Source organism: Struthio camelus, chromosome 12 (genome assembly GCF_040807025.1).
Source record: "Struthio camelus isolate bStrCam1 chromosome 12, bStrCam1.hap1, whole genome shotgun sequence".
NCBI lineage: Eukaryota > Metazoa > Chordata > Aves > Struthioniformes > Struthionidae > Struthio > Struthio camelus.
The window spans coordinates 7,902,617-7,925,253 of NC_090953.1; the positions used below are offsets into that span (position 1 = coordinate 7,902,617).

The window sequence follows — 22,637 nt, forward strand, 5'->3', positions numbered from 1 at the left end:
CCCAGCACTATCCTTCCAAAAGCAAGCCGCCGGCCACCTGCCTAGGCTGTAGCAACGCTTGCCAACATTGCAACTTTTCTCCCATTTGTTCAGAGCAGGTGTGTAGCTGGGTGCATTGAGGATGTCTGATGAGGGAAGAAGTTGTTCGTTCAGCTGCTTGTTTGTCTGGTGGAAATAAATCCCTTTCTCTAGTGTGGGTGATCATTTGGGAGCTGTATAAAGTCAGTGGGTTGTTTGTGCTGTCCTCTCTCAGCAGCTTCAGGAGGCCAGAACGAGGTTTCTCTTTTCCTTCTGACTCTCACTTAGAGTCGGTATGGGGGAACTAATGGTCTACCCTCTTTAACAGATAAACCAAGGGCTAACTTTTGATGGCTGAGTGGATCTGTAAAATAAATTGAACAATCTTTAACAAAAAGAATTGTATGGTCAAAAGAGGCAAAATGAGATGGCAGATCTGTTTAGCTGCTAAAAATAAGGCTAAAGGGGCCAGAACGTGAACCCCCTTCAAACACAAAAATAAAAGGCTGCCCATCAGAATATAAGTTCGGGGTCCAGTGATCAGATAGAGCACATTTGTATCAGAAACCAGATTCATCAATTATCATTCCTGTGCTGCCACTAGGGGGACATTTCCCTCAGTGAAGAATCAGCTAATGCTGAGTCAAGACCATGCACTTAGGAGATTTCAAAGGTCCTCAATTCTTACCTGATGCTATTACTTTTACTAGCAGCTGGAAGTGTGATGTGGAGTGAGCGCAGGGAGAAAGCACCAGCTCCCCTGGGTTCAGTTCTTGGGTTTTCCAGTGATTTGCTGGATGCCCTTGGAAAAGCCAATTAAATTTTTGTTGCTTCAAATTTATCAGATGCACAATACAGAGCTGTTGGCAAGCATAATTAACTCACAATCTGACTGCAGTTTTCAGGCTTGTGGTTTGTAAGAGGAAGGCATGATTATTTCAGAAATCAGATATTGAAAGTATTAATTGATTTTTAAGGCCAGAAGCAATGATTATGCTAATTTATTTATACAGCATTTGTTAACCAGACCACAGAACCTCTGCCAACAATATCTACTCTATAAGCATACCTGTAAGTCATGGGTGCCACAGCATACCTTCTAAAGAGATGCTAAGTCTTGATTTAAAGATCTCAAGTGACAGAGACTTCATCACCCCGGTAAGTCAGCTGTTGAAAGGGTCATTTACCTGCAGTACTGAAGTATACCATATTGCTAGTCTGAGCGTATCCAGGATCAGTTTCTCACTGTGAGAAGATTAGAGGGCCGTAAACGTAAGCAATCTCTAGCCAGGAAGCTTCCAAGCAGGAAACAGTAGACTGTGACTGGATGAACTCTTTGCACGCTTATGAATAAGCTAAATAGATGAGGGTTTAAGTCTCTCAGCATAAAGTACGTTTTCTAGATCTTAAATAATTTCTGGAACTCTCTGAAGCCTTTCCAATTTCCAGCATCTTTCTTTGAATTTTAGATGCCAGAACTGGAGACAGTACCAATAATGGGCTCACTGACATTGTATTTAGTGATAACACCTCTGCGCTATTTACAGTCTCTTTTCTTATTCATCCACGGATCATATTTGCACTCTTTGCTGCAGTCGTGTACCAGCAGTTTTTGTTTGATTGATGTTTTCTATTGTGGTGCCCTATTTCTGTTCTGGTAAAGTCTCTGAACACTCTTAGTATATCTATTTACAACTTGATCAATGTTTTGACTTAAGGGTAGGATAAGGAACTGGTGTTTTGATCTAACATAACTTAAACAAGCACTTAGAAGTCAGTCTCAGTCTGAGAGCTGGAGTCAAATTCACAGCTGGAGCTTTTCAACCAAGACTAGAAAGTGGGACCGCTGTAGTCCTACGTGGTAGAACACCAGGACTGGAGCTAACTTTGAAGCTGGGGTTTGCTGCTAGAGCACGTCAAACCTGGCTTTAGGCTTATGAAATGCGCTTTTCTTTTTTTTCCTTGCAAGAGCTTTGAGCATGAACCAGCTAAAGGAATTACGCCAGATTAGATGCTGTGGATATTTATTTTAAATTTTTATCGCTGAAATGGGAAAGGGAGAAGGACTCCTGACCTGTGATGGGACAATAGGCCAAAATATAGCCAGCAGCAGATGAGCTTATGTTGTATATATGACAGACTATAGACAGAGGGAAGGGAGTTTCACTGATGCATGTGTTACTTCAGTTCTTTGCTGGCACCTTATTTAAATATAAGGTCTTTGTAATATGTCTGTAAATTACTGTGAGACCAGAACAGAGAATCCTTGTGTATATCCAATAATGACTCATCTCAAGTCCATGGCTGTGGGGCCACAACACAAGAAATTACCAAAAAAATCTTTGAGTCACCAGGCTACAGTAGTAAATTCGAAACAAAAGGTGTCCATTAAAAATTAATTCATAAAACCTCACTCTGCCTAGACATGAAAAAAGAAATATAGTTCTCAGATGTACTCTCTTATATGGGAAGAGGAAGCAACACTTTTCGAAGGAGCTGTTGGTTTTGCCTCTCAGAAAACATCAGCCATCTGCACCTTCTTTTGTTGCTTTATTATTAATCAGATATCCAATTTCGTCTCTTTGTTTCTGGTTTTTTACATCGTCCAATCTTTGTCTTTTAAGGAATAGCCTAAAAGGAAATACAGAGCAGTGCAGAGCTGGGGCTTGCTCTGGGATTCCGCACTGCAAAATTCTGATGCTCTCATACCTCTTCAGGACAAAGTCAAGGCAGCAGCTGTACCTCACAGAGTAACTACCTGGAGTCTCACCCAGGTGGGAGGTGGCTAACCCTTGACAAGGGTCCTCCGCTGGTCTACACAGAGCAGCTGACACCAATCACGTGCTTCCACTACAACTCTGCTGAAATCTGTCTTAAAACAAATGAATGTCCTGACAAATATTGCAAATGCTTCTAGCAAAAATAGCCTTACAGACTGTGACATTCAAAATGCTTCACCTTCTCACTGCCAGGAAGTGCTGGTGATTGCTAAAGCTAATATCAACCAGTTCTAGAGCTGCCTGAGCATACACATGACTGAGCAAACCTGCAAGAAGTGTCCATCTACAAATGTGGCACCAACAGAGGAAGACAGAAAGTGGGACAAGGGACAAAAGAAAGACGTGGAAGAGTGGAAGAGCAGAACAAAGAATGGTTTCTGGGAGAAAAGTCTATGGGAAACGAAGGGTACGTGACAGGCAGGAAAGGGGGGTTTCACTAAATAGAAGAAAAGCTGTAGTAAGAGTGAAAAAGTTAGGGCCTGCTTTAAAAAAAAAAAAAAAAAAAGGAAGGAAAAAACCTAAGAGAGTTGTGGAGAAGCTGGTAGAGGAGCCTAGGATTGACAACTCCTTGCTTACTTGTATTAAAACCAAGACTGGTTAATTCAGATTAATCAACCCAAGTTAACAACTCAGCTTTTTTTTTGCCACATGGCTATATCCTGTTAAGTAGAGTGGGCAGGAAAATGATCAGTGAAGAGGAGAGTCAGAAGAAAAAAAAGTAACATAGTCTGAGCTTGGGGTGCCAGAGGGTTATATTAAAGGACATACCAAAGAAAACCATATTCAGGTGTTCATTTTTGAGTGAACAAATGGGGGAAATTTGGGGAGTGGCAAAGTAGAGATGGAGATTGTCCAAATCAAGTGATAATTGAAAACTACAAGAGCAGAAGGAACAACGGTGAAGCCAGCAGAAAGGGAAGCTGAGAGGAAGGCAAACAGAATCCCATATGGCAATAGTGAAAGAAAAGGAGAAATTTTGCTGGCAGAGGGGTGGTAGGAAGACTGGCTTGCAGGGGTGAAAGACAATAGGAAGTTTCTCTGCAAAATCCTGTACTGAAAAATTTTGATCAATCACATAACAAAATGTATTAGCATCTGGGAAAGTCCCTGAGAAGCTTTGCATAGAGCTTCTAGACTCTACATCCCCGACAGTTAAATGTCATCTTCTCAGAGATTATTGTGCTACAATGTGCAGAGCTGTACCACAAGAACAGGCAGTGGTATTATTTACCATGTCATGTATTAACACCATCAGATGATGGTCTTGTGATTATTGGTGTTTATGGCATAGTCTATTGTACTTCTGGTAATGAATGTAACATTTGCCTTGGGATGTCAATCAACAAAATACCTATCCTAATTTCTATTGATGTATTCATTCATTATCATTCTTTATGATGAGCAAACCCACACGCCTATATTGTTACAGCTACTGGAGCGACAACAGCAGGTCTCTCGCAAAATCCGTTTGGCATAGCAAAACCTAGAATTTCAAACGGAAACAAACCTCTCTGAAACTGCCCATGATTTTAGCTCTCTATCAGTTCTTTCCAATGGGATATGTAGGGACCACCCTGTATCACTTCTTAGTGTTGCGGACAAGGGCCTGATGTTCACTGTTGGCTTTTCTGTCATGAGCTGCTGAATGGGAAGGAAAGCATCTCTCCTCTTTCTTTCTACTTTAATTCAGCAATGGAGAACAAAGCTTTGCCTAAGTGAAAGTGTAAGCTTAGATATCTGATTGGTTACGAGGCAAGTTTGCAGCCTGCAGAGACACTCAGAAACATGACGATTGGCTTTGCTTAATAGCAGTGACAAAAGCTCCTTATCCTGCCAAAGCAGCATTAAAACCTCCCATGCACAAAGGGTGGGAATGATAGTGCCAGTGCTGCGGGTCTGACAGCTCCTTCCCAAAGATGTCTGGCTTGTCTTGTGCTGTGTTTACAAGCAAGCAGGTTTTATGCTACTTTTGGCTCAATAGGAGCCTATATAACAAAATTTCCTCTCTTTTCCTGGGAAGAGGCAAAACGCTTATGTCAAAAGATTAACTCTGACATGGATCTGAAGCTGCTCCCGAAGGGAAGAACGGATGTAACGATGTCTCTAGTCTAGGGCACAGGGTACGCAAGATGGGGCTGAGAACTAGCTGTAAAGCTGCTAAGAGGCAAGCTTGCCCTGTGTACCGCAGATCTTTGCTTGCTAACTCTGAATTAATTACCATACACACAATACATTTCTTCTGCCTCCTTCAGATCCTGCCTCCTACTGGGATGGTGTGGAAAGCTGATCTTAGTTTTGCTTAAAAAAATCCTGTTTTTTGCTATTCTCATACTTCCAACAATGCAAGGAAAATCAGGAAATCCCAGAACAAGGCTGCTGAGGTTTACAGCATGATATAGAAAGAGGCGTTTCATTCCCTATTTTACTGGTACTCTCTGTCATGGCTTCTTGCTTTATTCTCAGGATGCCTTTATATCCCCATTCCTCTAGATGCCTCTTCCAGAGATGAATGTACATGCTGGCAATTAGCGCTGGCTCTGGCAATTACACTTCTGGGGCCTCTCTCTGGTCTCACCTCATCTGAGCAAGTCAATTAATCTCCCTGCATCTCAGTTTCTCCGCCTGTAAAAAATAATAACGTGTGCACCACCCAGTGCGGCTTAATTGACGTGCTGGCATCTCTCTGGCTGAGAGTGCTGCACAGGTACGATGTGTTTTTATCTGAGGCAAAGTAAAATGCCATTTTCTGGCTGTCATTATACCTGAGAAAATGTGAGCAGCTTGCTCCCACCTCAGAGATTCGGTGGGTCAGCTCTGAGGACCTTCAGCCCACCGCAGCTCTGAGCCAAGGGAGACCCTGATAAAAATAACAGTACTGACACTGTTGCTTAGGATGTCTCAGTTCATTTTTTAAAAGCACTTACTTCACTGACACTTCCTTAAAGAAAAAGAGGAAGGGAGACAGAGAGAGAAAGAGAAAAAGAAATCATTCAATTAGAGATGAAAATAATGGCCCCATTAGGAGCCGAAAGGCCTGCCTGCACAGCGCTCACTGCAAAATCAGCAGGAAGAAGGCAGTGGACTGGCGGTGAGCTGTGAACGTTTCACAATGAGAGCAAAGGCCCGTTGCACTAAGTGCACACCGGGTACCTGCAGAGTAAGAGTCTCCATTCCACATGGCTCCTGGTCTAAAGTGAGACAGGAAAGGTCAAGAAGAAAACTAGTCCCAGGGAAGTGATAGCTTGCCAAGGCTGTGCACAGCAGGCAGTGCAAAGGTAGGCAGAACATCTAGATCCCACGGGATGACAGCTGGTCCTCCAGATCACAAAACCCCTACACACCTACTTTATTCACCAACTGTCTCTGTGGCCTTCAGTGCATCACCCTGTGCCTTAGTTTCCTGTCCTAAATGAAGGATAACTGTACTGTCTTCTAGGAAAGGAGAGATGTGGCAGTGAGATGGGTACACTTTTCATTGTAGTTTGTATCTAGAAAGTTTCAAGTTTTTTGGCTGGGCTGTGATACGATTTTTTTTTTTACGAAGAACGTCACATTTTTCTTCACAACTTAAATGCAGCACTGCAAAACACTACTCTGAGTCTTTCCTCTAGTTAGCTTTCAGGATGAAAATTTACCAATTAAATCACTTTTCTACCAAAAAAATTGTTATGCAGATGCCATATCATTTCAGGAGATGTCCATTAGTGCTAATTGTGATGGTGGCTTTGGTAATGCAGACACTCGTCTGTTTGGGACTAGACAGATGAGTTCAATCCTATTTCAGTCAGGCTACTGAACAGATAGCAGATGTTAATTACTTTAGTCGCTAATTCCCTAGACCACATCGTAACACATGATCCAGAGGTGAAAAGTTTTGTATCCCATTATCATGTCTCCTATATCAAATAATGACTCCAAAAATAAACTAGATGTTTGAAGAGGATTGAATTAACAGTAATTTCTGTGTGCTTTGTGACATCTCTTTTTGTCCGTATATGCTCTCTAAGCACTCAGTGAATCACTGCAGAAAATATATTATGTTAAAGCTGGTAAAGCTATTTATTGGGTACATTTTGTATATAACAAGTGCCTTTTTGGCATTAGTCCATGTTAAGTCCTTGGTTTTTAAGGAGGCACTAAGTGACTCTGACATGGGTAGAGGAGAGTAAGCAAGTTGGAGAAAATGTAATTGGAGTAAATGAACTATCCAAGACACAAAGTGGACTTTAAGAACCACCACTCTGGAGTTTACAGAACATCTACATTCCCCACTAGCAACTTCTTTAAAGAAAAAAAAAAAATTTAGATGCGTGGCTAGCAGTGCATACATGAAGCAAGACATGGGATCCAGGGCTGGCTGGAGTCCTTCTGTGAACGGTCTTTGTGCTTTCAGTGAAACATACTCTTCCACACAACATATTGGCTGTCTTCCTAAAATTTCAGTTTTTCACTGGAAACCTATAGATTGTCTATGGAAACCAATTTCTTTCCTTAAATTGTGAGTTGGGACTGCAAATGTTGGCTCATTATCAAATAATTCAAAAAAATCCCAAATTCCTATCTACCCTAATTTTCTCAACCAATTTTCATTAATCTGTTATTATACATCTTAGAGTGTGATCTAAAGAGTATTTGGTATAAACAGGATATGCATAATGTGACCCAAAAATTCAGGCACTGATATGTCTGAATGGATAATCTGATCCTAAAGAATAATTTTTATGACAGACAGACAAGTAAAAGGGAAAAATCACAAAGGATTCAAATATCTTAAAAAACACAAGAAACAACCTGAACAACCTGAAAGTTCACAGGATACTGAAAGAGATGGCTTTCTGAGAGTCAGTCTATGTTCTGCATTTAGTGTTATGGAAGGTGCATAAACATTTCCTAAGGAAAAGAAGACTCCTTGTCTTTCGATAAAAAGGCACCTACCCTCCATGCAGCCCGTACCTGAACAAGGAATAAAAGAGATAAAAATGGGGAGGAAAAAAAATCAGGCTGCATTTTTCAAGCCTTTGTTAGGAAAAGGATGTGAAGAGGGTGAAGACTTCTAATTATTATCATCTGAGAAGTGTTCACAGATACTAGCTTTGGGGAAGCCTGTGGCTGGTGAAGAGCACACATCAGCAAGTGCACACAAATGAGGAGGTACCCTCTCAAGAAAAACAACGCATAAAACATAGATGTTGCTTATGCAAATATATGATGATGACAGTGCCAGGCACTGATTAAGAATTGAATTTGATTCGCTTAGGGTCCCCCCCCACTTTTTTTTTTTTAAATCAGCAACATGCTGTTTTTTTTTAGGTACTAGTAGATGTCCTTGGCTCATTCCTCCTTTATCCATCTCCTGACCGGTCCCCTGAGGTTAGGTCCACAATACCTTGGAGATTAGCAGGTGAAGGAAAGCTTCCAGTCAGAGGGTGTCCTGGAGGTGATGTCCTGCAGGTAAGACTCCAGAGGTGGTTGATGAGCAGATCAGGGTTGCTTTGTGCTTGCCACAGGTGAAAATAGCTTTTTATGCATCTTGTAAGCTGCATTGTTCTTGCTCCTAAGGATGCTCAGATATGCATAAATTTCTCTTCAGCCTAGCTACATGAAGGAAGATCTAGTTGTGCAGCAGAAGAAAATAATACTGAAATAACTTTTAGAGTAGGCTGACTGGAAGATCACTTCTTGCTGTGCTTGCAAAAGATTATAACTTTCCAGTCATCACTGCAGGGGCAGAGATGTTTGGAAATGGCAGAAACGCATCACCAATATCAGCTGATGTGATCCTGGATACCAAAAAACAGCATGGTCCTCCTCTGATAGCGTTCATTGCTAGGAAGATTTTTCTGACACAGTGGCCATTACTGCATACTGCAAGTGCCTATTCTAAGCCCATCTCATCTTGGCATTTGTGACCTGCTGGGATTGGTTCCTAGCACTACAAATTGGCAACAGATCACATGAACAGATGGCCCTGAGTATATGCATGCCAAGACTCATTATGTGCCCCTTTTTTAAGAGCCACATGTGGACTCTGTCTAAGTATGTGGCTTCACCTCTCACTTCGGGAATCATGATGGCACGCCTTTTTTTATTCAAGAAAAGAGCTGTCTCCATTTGCAGTGCACTCTGAAGTCCTCACTCACTCTCAAAAGGACTAGAGCATCCGTCTGGTTTGGATAAACAGCTGTGCAATCATTTTGGATAGCTTGGAGCAGGCTGCTGGTAGCCTATAGGAAATGAAGCTGCTGGAATCTATCCATTTCTCAGTAGACTCCCAGTCTCAGTAGATTTTCCTTACCTCAGGTGATATTCTTGCGGCCGCTACAGCACAGACAGAACGGGGCATGGAGTGCAAATTTTCTCGCAACCTGTATGAGGCTGCAGACAAAGCACACAGAACGGGACGGACAGGTCTCCTGTATTTTACTGCTCAGAGTGTATTAATCATGCTTTCTCTACTGCCAAGTCTACATAGCAGTACAATGAATCTGTTACAGCTAAGGGACTTAGGCACTTAGCCCCTACCGATTGGAAGAGGCTCTGCTTTTGATACTTTCAGCTTACTTTGCAGAACCTCAGGTCTGTGTTATTTACCTGATGGAGAAAGACTTGCCCCTTTGTCTTTCTGAAGATCACTGTGACTCTGCCGCCTCTGCATCTCCACAGTTCTGTCAACCTCAGATTATTTCCTGGGAGAAATACGTCATGTACTGATCTGTCAGTCACTTCTTCAGGGATGCTGAATCTATTAAAAAGAAAAACATGATTTTAAATGACATGTCGTACTAAACTGTCTCATCACCTCCAAAGTGAGGTGAAATGTATTCTCTTTATAATTATTTTTTACCCTATGCCTCAGTATTATTCTTCATTCATAGGAATGGTATTTAGCCTGGAAGATTATAGACCTGGCTATAACCATAGAAAGGGAGAAAAAGATTTACTCCAGTCGTGTCAAAGGGACCTCAGTGAATATTAACTGATAAAGTATACACAGATCACAGCACACCCTCATTGCTCGCCTGTGAATTTATCCTGCCTGATAAATGGGAGCAGTTTATAGAGAAGGCAGAAATTGATACGAGAGAATATTCTATCTAGGATGCGCTGTATAAATTACTGGATGCTTATCTGTGAGTAATTCCCTTGCATATGCTAACTGTCCACAGACTTACAGCCTATGGCAAAGACATTAGATAACCTTCGATTCACAATTGCCAGGGGCAGTCTTCATGCTAAATAAATAGTTCATCTCTTTTGGGCTCAATTGATACATCTATTTGCAAGCATCAGAGGTATTGGTCTAGAAATGGATACCTAAGCTATAATTCTTTAAAGTTGTCCTTCCTTTTTTGTGCCTGCAATTTTTTGCTGCACTTTATGTAATTTAGCAGCCTGCTACTCCTAATTTGTCTATTTTATCCATCAAGGTGCCTATCGAGGTGCCTGTCAGGTAGATGGGACAGTTAAAGACATGATGTTTTAGATTGTTCTTTCTTTCTGTATGTGTTCTATCGAGGGGACAAATTATCACAAGCACGATCACATATTTACCTGTTGGGCAACTTTGCCCACAGTTCTTGGCTGCTACACACCTATGGGCTGATCTGAACAGGAAATACTTTTCTACTGAGCTCCACAGGCTTGAGATCAGAATTCATCCGAGCAAAAAGTGAGGACAGGATGCAGGCAGGCTGAAAATCAAGCACTCAGTATGTACAGGAAGCAGCATTTCCCAGTGCTCAGACAGGTGAATGACAAATGTCCTCCTCTTTCGACATTACCCTCGCAGCTTAATACAGATGTTACAAAGTGTTTGCTTGGCATAAGCAAGGTTTATAGCTCTACTTTCTAGAGAAAAAAAAAAAAATCACTATCTCTGCCTGAAAGTCAAAGCACCTCTTTCCAAAGGAACTGCACTGGCACTTGAAGCCCATCTCACAGGCCGGTGCCAAATAAATGTGAACGAACCAGGAGGAAATTCAACACGCAAAGAGAAAATTTCGAGTTGCCTGAAGGCTCTAAGCAATTTACAGCGATAGGTCAAAATCAGGAGGTCTGAAGTTGTTACTCCTCCCAGTCATAAAGCACAAAGCCAGGGAGGTCTGTCCCTCTGTGACCCAGCTCCGGAGCCACCGAAATCTCCAGCCTCATGTCAGTGACAGTGACTGAAAGACCTGGCTGAAAGCTGTGGTGTCTGGGGGAGGGCCGATCCACCTGAAGACACTTGTCCCTGCCTTGAGGGACACAACCTCCACTGGAGAGGTGCGCCAATGGCTAGGCTACTCTCAGCAACCATCTTCAGCGGAAATCTGTAGCTACATCCAAACTGCTGCGCCATCCAGCTGACCCAGAGCAAGCATAACTAGAGGGTCTGCATTGCCCCCCACCTCCACCTCATCAACAAATAAATAAACTGGAGATTTTTATCAAAGTCTGAGCTCAAGACATTGTTCACCCACCAATGTTCTTTGTTCTGACTTTTACTGCCGGTCATAACAAGTCATGCTAATAAGTGCTATTTCCCAGGAAAGTTGTCAGGAAAACTCGCCCTATTTGTGTAGCAGATTTACGCTGCTCCGCTCTGGGAGAGGTGCTGATCCCACCTCTCGTTCCAGGCATCGCCGGCGTCCCTGGCAGAAAGCCACGTGCGACTCTCTCCACTGGGAAGCGCTTCATTCACCAGGCGCTGACACACCTCCCGGCCACGGTTTCCCCGCGAGGGTCATGCGAGTCACCTTCGCTCACAGAAGACGTTGCCTGCAGTGGCACAGGGCACCGGCGCGTGGCATGGGCCGGGCTCGGCCGGCACCTTTCGGGAGCAGAGCTGCGCGCTCCCGCCAGGGCAGCGCACCTCTTTCGGATGCTGGCGTGGAGCCCGTCTCCTGAGGAAAATCGGGAAAGCCCAAGCACAAGCTCCAGCCAGGAGCCCAGAAAAATCTACAGCCTGGACCACCGGTGGCCTGAACCCCCTGCGGTTGTGCCTGGCCTTCCCTGCTGCTCGCCCCATCCTGCTCCCTCGAGGCCATGCCATCGTCTTGGCTTCACTGACCCAAAAAGCAAGCTGAGACGGAGCGAATTCCTCCAGAAATGGGCTCAGCCCCTCTCCCCCCACCTCCCCCCCACATCCACCTCTCCACATTGTTGTTGCCCCCGTCCCCCCACCAAGGACGAGCACGGGTGGCACTCGGGGCCCTGCCAGGTGGGAGATGCCGTAACCATGGCAACCAGTGGGCACCGGGAATTGGGAGCGGGGTAGAAAGGCGCTGAGTCACCCTGCACCACCCCGCCTCCGGCCTCGGAGAGCGGCTAAACCAGACAGCGAGCCCTTCCGACCGGCCTTCACCTCCCGCAGCCGTGCTCGCCTGCCTTCGGTGTCCCGCAGACACTGCCGGGCTTGGGGCACGCTGGGATTTCCTTTCCTGCCCAGGCTCTGTTCCCCACATCCAGTTTTGAGAGCGTTTTTCAAAGGTAGGAAGCGAAAGCTGAGGTGAAACCCGCTTGTTTCTGGCCCCGGTGCCGCCGTGGGATCGCCCTGGGCTGGCACGAAGCGTTCGGTCTGGTCAGGCTGATAAAACCGCCCCCTCGCCGTTTCCTCACCTCCAAGCCCGGGTGGCGCAGGCAGCTGTAGTCTGCTGCTGGTCACAGCCCCAAGGGTTCCTCTCCCCACAGGGTAATTTGGACGGACCAGTGAGCGGATACCAAAATAGCTGCTGATCTCAGGTTCTGAGCTACGGAGACACGGGAGTTTTGTGCTAAGTGTATTTGGCCCGTTTGCCCTGTCCTATGGACAATTTTGCAGCTGGTGTAGGGATGCACAGGAGAGCAGTTGGGCTGAGCTTTCTGGGATGGGCAGAATTAGAGGACACTGATGGTTAGCAACGAGCCGGGGGGTTAAGACATTACAGCCCTCTCGCCCGGTGTCCAGTGCGTTCCTCAACAGGAACCCCCCCAAAGACGTGGGCTCATCCTGCGGTCCCCAGCTGCGCTGCTGGCAAAGGCGCAGCTGAGGGCATTCCCAGCGCGGTGCCTGTCAGCGGCACTCAGCTCCCTCCTTGTGCCTCTTGCACGCCAGTCCTTGCTCTGAAGACACTTCACACCGCTATCATTTTCCATAAGAAGCTGACTGTAGTCATTGACTATAAAGGTCAGCGAGAGGAAAAGACGTCTTTGAATTAGTCTCCCAGCTGTAAACCTGGGAGCTGGCAGCTCTCTATCGAGCTAACTGGAGATAAGCCTAAGATCCAGCTCCTGAGTCAGCAGCAAGCTACCATCTACTGCTGTGCACAGTGAATGACGTCTCTTACCAGTGCTATGTGCTTTTTTCTCTGTGCATTCAACAACAATTTGCACAGATTTCGTTGGATCCCGGCGTCTAACCAATGTCCTTTGCAGAAGGAAACCAGGGACAACAGTGTCACTACTCTTATCTCTCTCTCAGTGGAAACTTTCACATTTCCATCTCAAAACAGTGAAAACCTAGAGGTTATTTCACATCCTCATGGCTTGTTGCAAAGACTCTCCCTACTGCCTTCCCTGGAGGGAAGAAAAGTTGCCTTCACTTCTAAATATAGCTTTAATGAGTGCAAGATAAATAAGATAGCAAGGAAACTTAATCCAGTTAGCAAAGAAATAGCAGGAGGCATAAGATACTTGCGTACAGAGATGGGTCCTAATACCGAGGGCTGAATCCACAGGAACACCGAAAGGCTCAAGTCTACTGAAACTCCAGTGGTTTTGTGGCTCTGCAGCTAGGTAAGAATTAGGCAGGTGGTTCTTACTGCCAGTGATGACAGCAGAGTTGTCTTTGGCTTTGGGCAAACACACATCCCTCCTGACTTTCTTGCTTGGATGCAGCTGAATATACAGTTTATGAAGGGAGAAGTAGCACAACCTGGAATACACAAAGATCTGTGCGAAATCACTCATTTGCCATGACTTGTCAGTGGATTTCACTCCTGACATATACCCACTGGCTGTTTCTGGTATCATCTGTGGTCTCCAGTTTGACAGTGCCTCAGTCTCCTTTTTTTCCTCCAGTCCTGGAGCATTACAGAGCTCTGCTCATACATCTAAGTTTGAGTTTGTAGCAAATCCCATTTACTTAAATCCAGGATCCCAACACAGCACTATCAATGCACCTCAGTCTTGGTCCAAACCTAATTCTTCAAGTCTCTACTAATGCCCTTTGGCCCTAATTTGTACTATCCTTTCTGCTGCTCACAACCCAATAGATCAGTACTGCTGAACTCAGCTCACCTGTATGGTAGTATAGATTTGCAAAATACAGAAGCAAATAGTATGCCAAATCTGACTCTTGCGGTGAGCTTTTGCTATTTGCACAACACATTTGTCCAAGGATCCCAAGAACTCAAAAAGCGTTATAAACCTGTATCCCTTGACCCATTTGAAGTATCTCCCTGGGCAAAAAGTTACCAACATTTCAAACAAAGCAGGGTAACACTACCTAAAAGTGCAAAGAAGAACATGTACAGAGAGAGAAATTATTCAGAGGCTCCTGCAGGGCAGTTTAAGCCAGGACTCCAGAATGAGCGCCTTGCTCTTGTCAAAAATGCCTGAGGACGGCTCGTGATTGTAAATGATCAAGGCCCTTCCTTTAGTCTCATATGAAAGCTGAAATTATCTTCATATATTCCCCTAGTTCTGTGCTGATACCACCACTTTCTGCAGAGACCTGGGGCTTCCTTGGAGGTCTCTTGACCAGACGTACATATAAAGGACTCACAGATTGGACTTCAGAAGGGAATCATGCACCCATAGCTTTCAGTGAAGCCACCTGAGGAGGCTGCAATGCTCAGAACCCTTTCCTAATTACACCAGTAGTCTTGTCAGCTCCTGGGAGGGCTTATATATCCTCTAGCTTTTAAAGGAATTCTATATTAAAACAGATATCTGATGAGCTAGAGCCTTCCTGAATATAGAAAGAAATTTAAGGACAATTAACTCCTTTTCTCCCTGCAGTATGGAGCAAGGACAGCTGGAAAAAGAAATCACATTGCACTCATTTGTAAACATTCAATGACACTTTTCATCCAAAAACATCTTAGCAGCAAATTAATCCATTTTTTCAGACACACAGGGCATTAACAATGTGCTAGGTCAGTTCTCTCACTTGGACTTCAACTTTTTCAAGGTTGCGACCATACACACACAGAAGAAAAAATATTGTCTTTAATTTCTCACTAATTTTCATGAACTTATTTTTAGAGGATGAAGGGTGTGTAAATTATATACATGTATATTTCAGTGAGTGAGTGAAAAAAAGTAAGCATCCATCAATCATTCAGTCAAACACAGAGGCAGCAAATCACCTATGCATGAGCAAATCACGGATATGAACATTATGGTCAATTATTCCACTATATCAGATATTTCAGCAACATAATATTAACACAAAAGAACAGATTCACATTTCAATGTTCTCAGTTGCCTACTATAGCATAGTAACTATGTGTTTATCCATCATTTTTTATGGGTCGTGATTTACTTCAAAAGTGAAGTAGAGCTGTGATCAGGGTTCACTTGTATGAGTGGGCATAGAGACAAAAGAGGCCGTATTTGTGGCTTATAGGGTTGGCAGGGAAGGCTGATAGGACAAGTAAATAGTACCTGGGAATGAAAGCACTGTTATTCCCCATTTTACAGGTGAGAGTGGAGGCCTAAGGAAACCTGGGCAAGTGGAAGTCTATAAAGGATTAGATAATAAATCCTGTTTTTTGAAGCACAGTGCTTAAATTAAGAGGCTGTATGTCTTCTCAAGAAGATCTAAACCTCAGAAACTCAGTGAGCACCTAGACAGCTGCAGCTTTGTTCTCCCCACCTCCATGAAAATGAATGAGATTTTGAGATGCTCAGTGCTAACAGGCTCCCCAGAGGTCACTGAGGAGCCAAATCCTCACATCCACAAAACCCTGCTGGTGAAATATGTGCAAACCAAAATATGCAAACACAACAGTGAAGTGTTCGTGAAGATTTATATAAATGATGCTTGAGTGTTTTCCTCAGTGGCATTTCTGACCTTTACCATGAATGTTCGTACAAATTATCTTTTTGTTTGTAAGAACAGTTGTGGAAAGGGAAATTCTCAAAAACATGCATTGAAGTGAAGCTTTGCTACAAAAGGCTTATGCAGCCATGCAGAACTCTCTTTCCTGTGTATAAAAGTTTCAGTCCCCCAGGAAAGGAAAAGAAGTAATATGATCTAGGTAATGCATTTTGCAAAACAGAAAACAACAATGAAAGGATTGCAAACAGCAAGATGCAATTGAAATGAACTCGAGGACTGAGATACATCACTGACTGTGTTTGAATAAGGAACGTTGTCATAAAAAACAAGCCTGTTCATTCATGAATAATACAGGACCAAAAGACAGGTCTGAATTTGTCATTTAAATTATTTACTGTAACTATGAAATGGCCACCTGTCTAGGCTTGCAGCAGTGTTTGAACCTAGGCACTTTAAATCAAAAAAGCAGACATAAATTTTGCTTAAGCTAAAGAGTAACTTTCTTATCAAAGTGGAGTAGTAAGCTTTTCTCCTCGTGTATAGGCCAGAGGCTTGAGCAGGAGATGTAACCTTTTCTGGGCTTTTATACCTCCCACCTCTCTGGGCAAGGCCTCCAGCCAAGCCCTCCAATAATGTGGTCTTCAGACCACATTACTGAGCTGGGGAACATCTTTAGGTTATGTTGTTTGCTATGCGCTGCTGGTGAAGCCCTTTGTCAGTGATGATTTCTTCCATGGGGCCCTATTGGGACATCAAAAAGGCCCCCAAGTATCCCATATGGCTGAACTATCAGCAGAAGCTACATGGTTCACCAAAACGCAGGAAGCCAGCAGCACAGCCTGTCCACAGAGAAGACCACCTTCTCCATGAGCAGAATTTAGGAGTAGTGATGTTTATAGTATTTATATAGAAGAATTATGAGCTCATCAGTAAGGCTATATATGCAGTTAACACATCTGTCTTTCACTCCGCCCAAGTTTTCAGTTCTCCATTTAACAAATTAAACTTGCCTTGAAAGACATGTTCTGAGATGGTCTCTTGTTTTTTTCTGAAGCTGCCACTTGAGAACACTTCTGCGTGTTATGTCAGGACAGAGGCATCTCAGTTTGCAGTGGACTTCATATACAGAGTAGACACAGGACAGGTAGCTCCACAGGACCTACGACAGCAAGGCTGTTCTGACCTAACACTGAGAAAATAACAGATCTTAGAAATGCAACGCCTTTGTGACCAGCCGTAACATCAGCATTTAAATATGGAATAAAATCTGCACTGGAAGATGTCTAAAAGATATTTCTAAGGATTCTGAATGTATCTTTACATACTTGCCTCAAACTGTTCTCTCATCTCACCTCAGTCAACTCCTTCACAGTGACCTCCAGTTCTGATTGACCTGACCCGGAGAGGAGCCAGTGTCCTCAGGATTTCAATGTATTTTCAAAGCTGTTGCTCTATAGAGCGCGTCCAAAAAATCCCTGCAGATCTGTAATAAACAAGAGCTGCTTTTGAAAGCCACTTGGCATCCTTATTTAAATAACCCCCTTTTACTCTTCGATTGTCTTGTGTTTCACAGGGTTGTCATAGAGAGGAACATATTGATAAGTTAGTTGTGTATCAAGGAACATAGATGAGAAAGAAGCATTAAAATGAAGATGAAGTAATTTACTTTGTTCTTGAAAGCAGTTATTTTTGACCTATTTCTCCAGTGTGCGTAGCTACAGCATCTAGCTGCTCCTTCATACAAATTCAGACATTGGGAAGAGCATTCTATAGTAAAGACTGTGCATAGATATGGTTAACACTGCACTGCCTCAGATTGGAGCAGAATCTGTCACATTCAATGCATCACGTGTAAGTGAACATGTTGTAGCAGAGAAGTCAATAGGTTGTTTAGTTATACTGAATTTCTAGAAGGCAAAAAGCTCATGTTCACTTTTCCAAAGAAAGAAAAGGTCTTAAATATCAGTGCATTAGATCTTAAGAATGCCCTGTCAAAACACAGATTGTTCTAAAAGTTCTTACCGTTTAAGATAAATGTCTTACTGAATTAAGCAAGGTCCTTAATCTCCCCCTCGTATGAGAAAGATGATGAATGAAAGCAGTCAGTAGATTCATAGGCTGTTTCCTCCAAAAATAATCCAAGGCTTATTTATTTATTTATTTGTTTTCCCTGGTGCATTCCAGCTTTGTTTACACTTAACTAGAACACCAGAAAGGAAGAGATAAAGGTGAGCGATGCCAGAGCAGGTCCTCACTGAGTTTAGATCATCAGAAGGCTTTTTCAGCAGATGCCACTTCAAGAAGTCTAGCTCAGCACCTACAACGTAGAACAAGAGCTACCCACAAACTACAGCATTTCTAGAAGGTATGAACGCTGTTGGGATTTTCCTCTGGATTTTTTTTTTGCCCTTGCTGAAATACACAACTTTATTCCTGACCCACGCAACATACCTATCCTTTTCAGATATCCCTAACAATTATTTCACTCATATCAGAAGGAAGCATTTGCCAGTGGAATAGTTTTGATTGTAGCAATATATTAACAAAATATATTAACTGATGCACTGCTTTATTGTCTCAACTTTCCACTACCATTTGGCACACTGTGCTTGACAATATTTAAAGTTTTTAACAGGTTTCTTTTCCCTAAGCTTTTAAAAATACCCTTGCATTTCCATTTTGCAGTCACCTGCACCTTCTTCTAAATGCAATCCCCCAAAAGCTGTCAGTTTATTTGTTTCTGAAGCCTCATCCACGTGATGACAACATATAATCACAGCTATAGTGATAAATGGACAGGTAGGTAGTTCCAGGGAGGGCAGCCACAGAGCAGGGTGAGGAGGGTGGTAAGAAGGAACCATCTCAAATAATATTGACTGAAAATATGATCCTAAATGTTATTGCTTTGAGTGTTCTCTACCATCAGTATTCCAGAGGTATCTCTAGCTTACATCTGTGTAAGCGTAACAAGAAATAGACCCTGAAAGGTAACAAAATCTTTTCTGTTAATAAGCATATAAATTAATGACACTTGATAACTCAGCTTACCAGGGTTTATGACCTGCAGTGAAAACAGATTAGATGTGATCCAAATGCAAAGAGTTGCCCTCAAACTTCATCCTCAGCTGCAAAGTGCATTCCTGTGATGAGCAGGCTTTGGTTTGCAGCTCAGTGACCTGTTCTATATTTCCATATACATTTCTGGATTCAATGGCATGTTTATATATTTGGCAAATCAAGTGCCTCTTTGTTCAAATGTCATTCCAACAAAGGTTCAGTTGTGTTCTGACTTCTAGCTTCACTCAGAAATCTAGATGTCTTTCAAGTTGCTCTGCTTCTTTCCAGAGGCATTTAAAAGTTGTGTGGGTGTTTTAAAGTAGCGAATGAGCACTGATTTCAGTGGGGATTTAGTACATGTTGTGAATAGTATATATGCTTTGTATACCCAAGGTAGTCCTGGAAAGAGGTCTCCAAGATTTCAGGTAAATATATTCCTCCTAATTATTCTAAGTGGACACTGAATGCTACTCTTCCATTTTATTTGGATTTCTGTGCCAATGAGCTGATCACATTAGCAGGTCATTAAATTGCCTCAGGTTTAAAGCTTTTCTGCTCACCAAAGTTAAGATACAGGAATCTAAGTGCAAATGGACATATCCTCCAATTTAGGCATGCAAAGAAAAGGGCAATAAACTCAGCTGGAATCCTAACTGCACTGAAGTCCTACACATGCAGTGCTCTTGCTGTAAAACATTACAATCCTGCTAAGTACAGTTAAACTAGTTAAAAAGCAAAACGAAACTTCTTCACATTGCTCTTGTCCTGTAAATCAAGCCTCAATTATAGAGGTAATTATATCCATGCAAAGAGCAGGGGTTCGGGGACTGGAGCACTGTGTGTTAAGAGAGGAGTGCTGGAGCTCTGGTAAACTCCAGTTGGTATCTAATATCTATTCCAGTCAATAGCTGAGCAACTGGAATCCGTGAGCGATAAGGACGTGCGGCACTTTATAGGAGGTGCGTAGCCTCTCAGAGGGACAGTGCCATAAGGCATGCAGAAAGAACTGCAAGGCTCCCTGGCTGAGCCCCTGCACGCCAGCACTGGGGCTGCCGTTCTCCTGGACTCTCCCAGGCGAGCATCGCCCAGCGCTAGCACAAATAAGAGGCTTCTGTGATGGGCTGCGAAACCTGCCCTGGCCTTGCCGCACTGGTGCTGTCACTACTCAGCTCATCTAATGCTGGCTCAGGCACAGGGCTGCAACTGCAACCTCACCATATTGTATCAATCACACCATATCATCAGTTCAGCATTTCTTTTTCCTTTTAGATGTAAAGAGAAGGTTGCAGAGATAACGGGTTTAATCCCAGCAGCCACCTCTCACAGTGAGAGGTGGGGTAAGGCTCCATTGCAACTCAAATATTTGCCAAATTTCTGCTCTAGAGTCACTTGCACACTGAAAACAGCCTGAGGACTCCTGCTCATTTTGCACAGGCCATCCTAAAGCTGTCAGGGGCACATTCGCTCCTCACTACTGTCTTGAGTCCTTTCCAGAATAAGATAAATGTCTCCTTCCCATTTTCTCTCCAACCTCTCAGTAGAAATTTTCCTAAGTTACTGTATAATAATCCCATTTTTATTCTTTCTGGTCATCTCCTAAAGGTGAAAACGGAACCTCTGCTGAGCATCATCTTCCCAGGCTCAAGGCTTTTAATGAAACCTTAAAATTCCTTCTGTTTAAAGTCAGGAAGGTGACTAATGGACTAAACAACCTGTGAGGTGGAGGAATGGCTCTGCTGAAAAACACTGTGCTGCCAGTGAGGTCCGTGTGCCTCAGCTAATGTTTATGATAGTCAGTGAATGCAGTGTACATGAGACAGGAAACAAAACTCCTATCTGTGCCTTGTCCTCCTCAAGCTTATACTGAACTTTTCCCCACCTGCAAGGCCAGTGTCCGTAACAGATTTCCATAGCTGCTCTTTGCCTTTATGAATCTTTACCTCTAAAATAGAGATCCTCCTATTAAGGCCTCCATCTTATGCAAAATACAGGATATTCCTATGTAGTCTTTTGCAGGCAGTGCTATGTTCATCCTAGTTGTGCAGAAAGACAGCAGGACATGAGCAAACTCTGCCTTTGCATGCAGAGCTCCTGGACAGAGGGTGAGCCTGGCTCTGAGTCCTGCTGTCAGGGCAGTGCTGGCTGCTCCCCTCCAACCACTGCTGGCAGCACTGGGACCGGGGTAAAACACAAATTTGCAAAAGAGCAGACACAAAACCAATCTTGAAATGAATATTAGCCTCAGACTAATGGGTAAATGCTCACTTTGCTTTGATTTTTAAATACAATGCTTCTTCTCTCAAAGCCTGGATCAATGGAAGCAGGAAACTGAATGATAGCTAACACTTTACTTGCTAAGGAATAGGATTTATCCTTACACTCTCTCACAAGAACATGGCCTGCTGCAGGGTGAGTATGTGCTCTTGCATTTCCCTTGCAGCAGCGGTGTCTGCTCCCATTTCCCAGGTAACCAAAGCAGCTACTGGTAGGGTCTGGAGCTGTGTGAAGTGATCTGCAGAAAATCCCAGGAGGTCTATATGCAGTTCATTTCAAAATAGAATAAAATATTGAATTTCAAGATTTCCACAGAAGTGAAACATTAAACAAAAAAATTGCTTCAAGGCAATCAAAACATTTCATTCTGATAAAAATCCAAATGCTTTATTTTGTAAGCTGATAGACTTCAAGCTGCAGTTTCAGAAATAAAACTCAAAATGATCCAATTCCAACAAGACACTTTTAGCTCATCAAAAGATTTTGTTTCATTGAAATGCCACTGAAATTAAGATGTTCCTATGAAAAGTCATAATTTTAAGGAAATGACATTTTTTCTCATGGAGAAAATTTTGACCAGCTGTATTTGGCAGTTTGTCTTTGCACTTTGCCTGCACATTTCAAAGAAATTTGTGGGGAAGGACAGGTGCCTCATTATCAAAGAGAGGAAATGTAGCATGTTACAGAAAAGATACCCACTGGAGACTAAGATTGCTCCTTATGCTGCTGTTCTTCCTCGTTAAAAATTGACTTACGAAACCTGGGCAGGTCTTGGTGTGCGATATCCTTGCCAAGCAGGCTGAAAAGATTACTCATTTTAACCTGTATCCCTCATTTATCAGCATCCCCCTGGTTATCTTCTGTGTAGATCACAGGCACTTCTGTTGTCAAAGTCTACAATGCACTTGTCTCAGTTACACCTCATTCTGTGTCAGGGACTGTTAGACATTAGTGCAACACAGCTGACAGAAAAGAGCATCGCTTGGAAACACACCAAGTGCTTTCCTTCTGTCTTGTGCAAAAGCAGCTTTACAGCCAGTGTCTACAATGAGCTCAACATGCAAGTCCCTCTAATAGTTGCGCAACATGCATGCACTTCTCAGTAGAGAGCAACATGCCTGTTTGGAGGCAGTGAAAAAGGAAGGAATTTAGCTTGTGCTGGGAAGGTACTGGCCTAGTTTGGCAAGTCAAGACCTGTTGTATGCTCTCTGTTTGCTTCTCTCTTTTTCTGTTGTCTTCCTGATTTACAGGAGCAATAAGGGTTAATAATACATTGATAACAAAGTAATAATATGGTAACTTTTTAAAGGCCGCTACGTATTTGTAAAATGAACATGTGTCCAAGCCCTTTGTCTCAATAGCCAATGCACAGGAACACGAGTCAGCGTGTGGTTGTCAGGAACACTTCTGCTATTTAAGAGCAAGATTTGGAAGAGAAATCTTTATGTTCCTGTCCTCCTGAAAATACCTGTCTGATCTTATTA

General features: G+C 43.1%; 1 protein-coding gene across 1 annotated transcript in view; it reads right to left on the reverse strand.

The window, feature by feature from the left end:
* The window catches only part of ST8SIA2 (ST8 alpha-N-acetyl-neuraminide alpha-2,8-sialyltransferase 2), a 72,575-nt gene extending 63,047 nt beyond the window's left edge, over positions 1 to 9,528 (reverse strand). The window contains exon 1 of the mRNA XM_068958633.1: positions 9,390 to 9,528. Within this exon, the coding sequence (XP_068814734.1) occupies positions 9,390 to 9,453 (64 nt within the window). The 5' untranslated portion in view covers positions 9,454 to 9,528. The remainder of the gene's footprint in view (positions 1 to 9,389) is intronic.
* Positions 9,529 to 22,637: the final 13,109 nt, after the last annotated feature.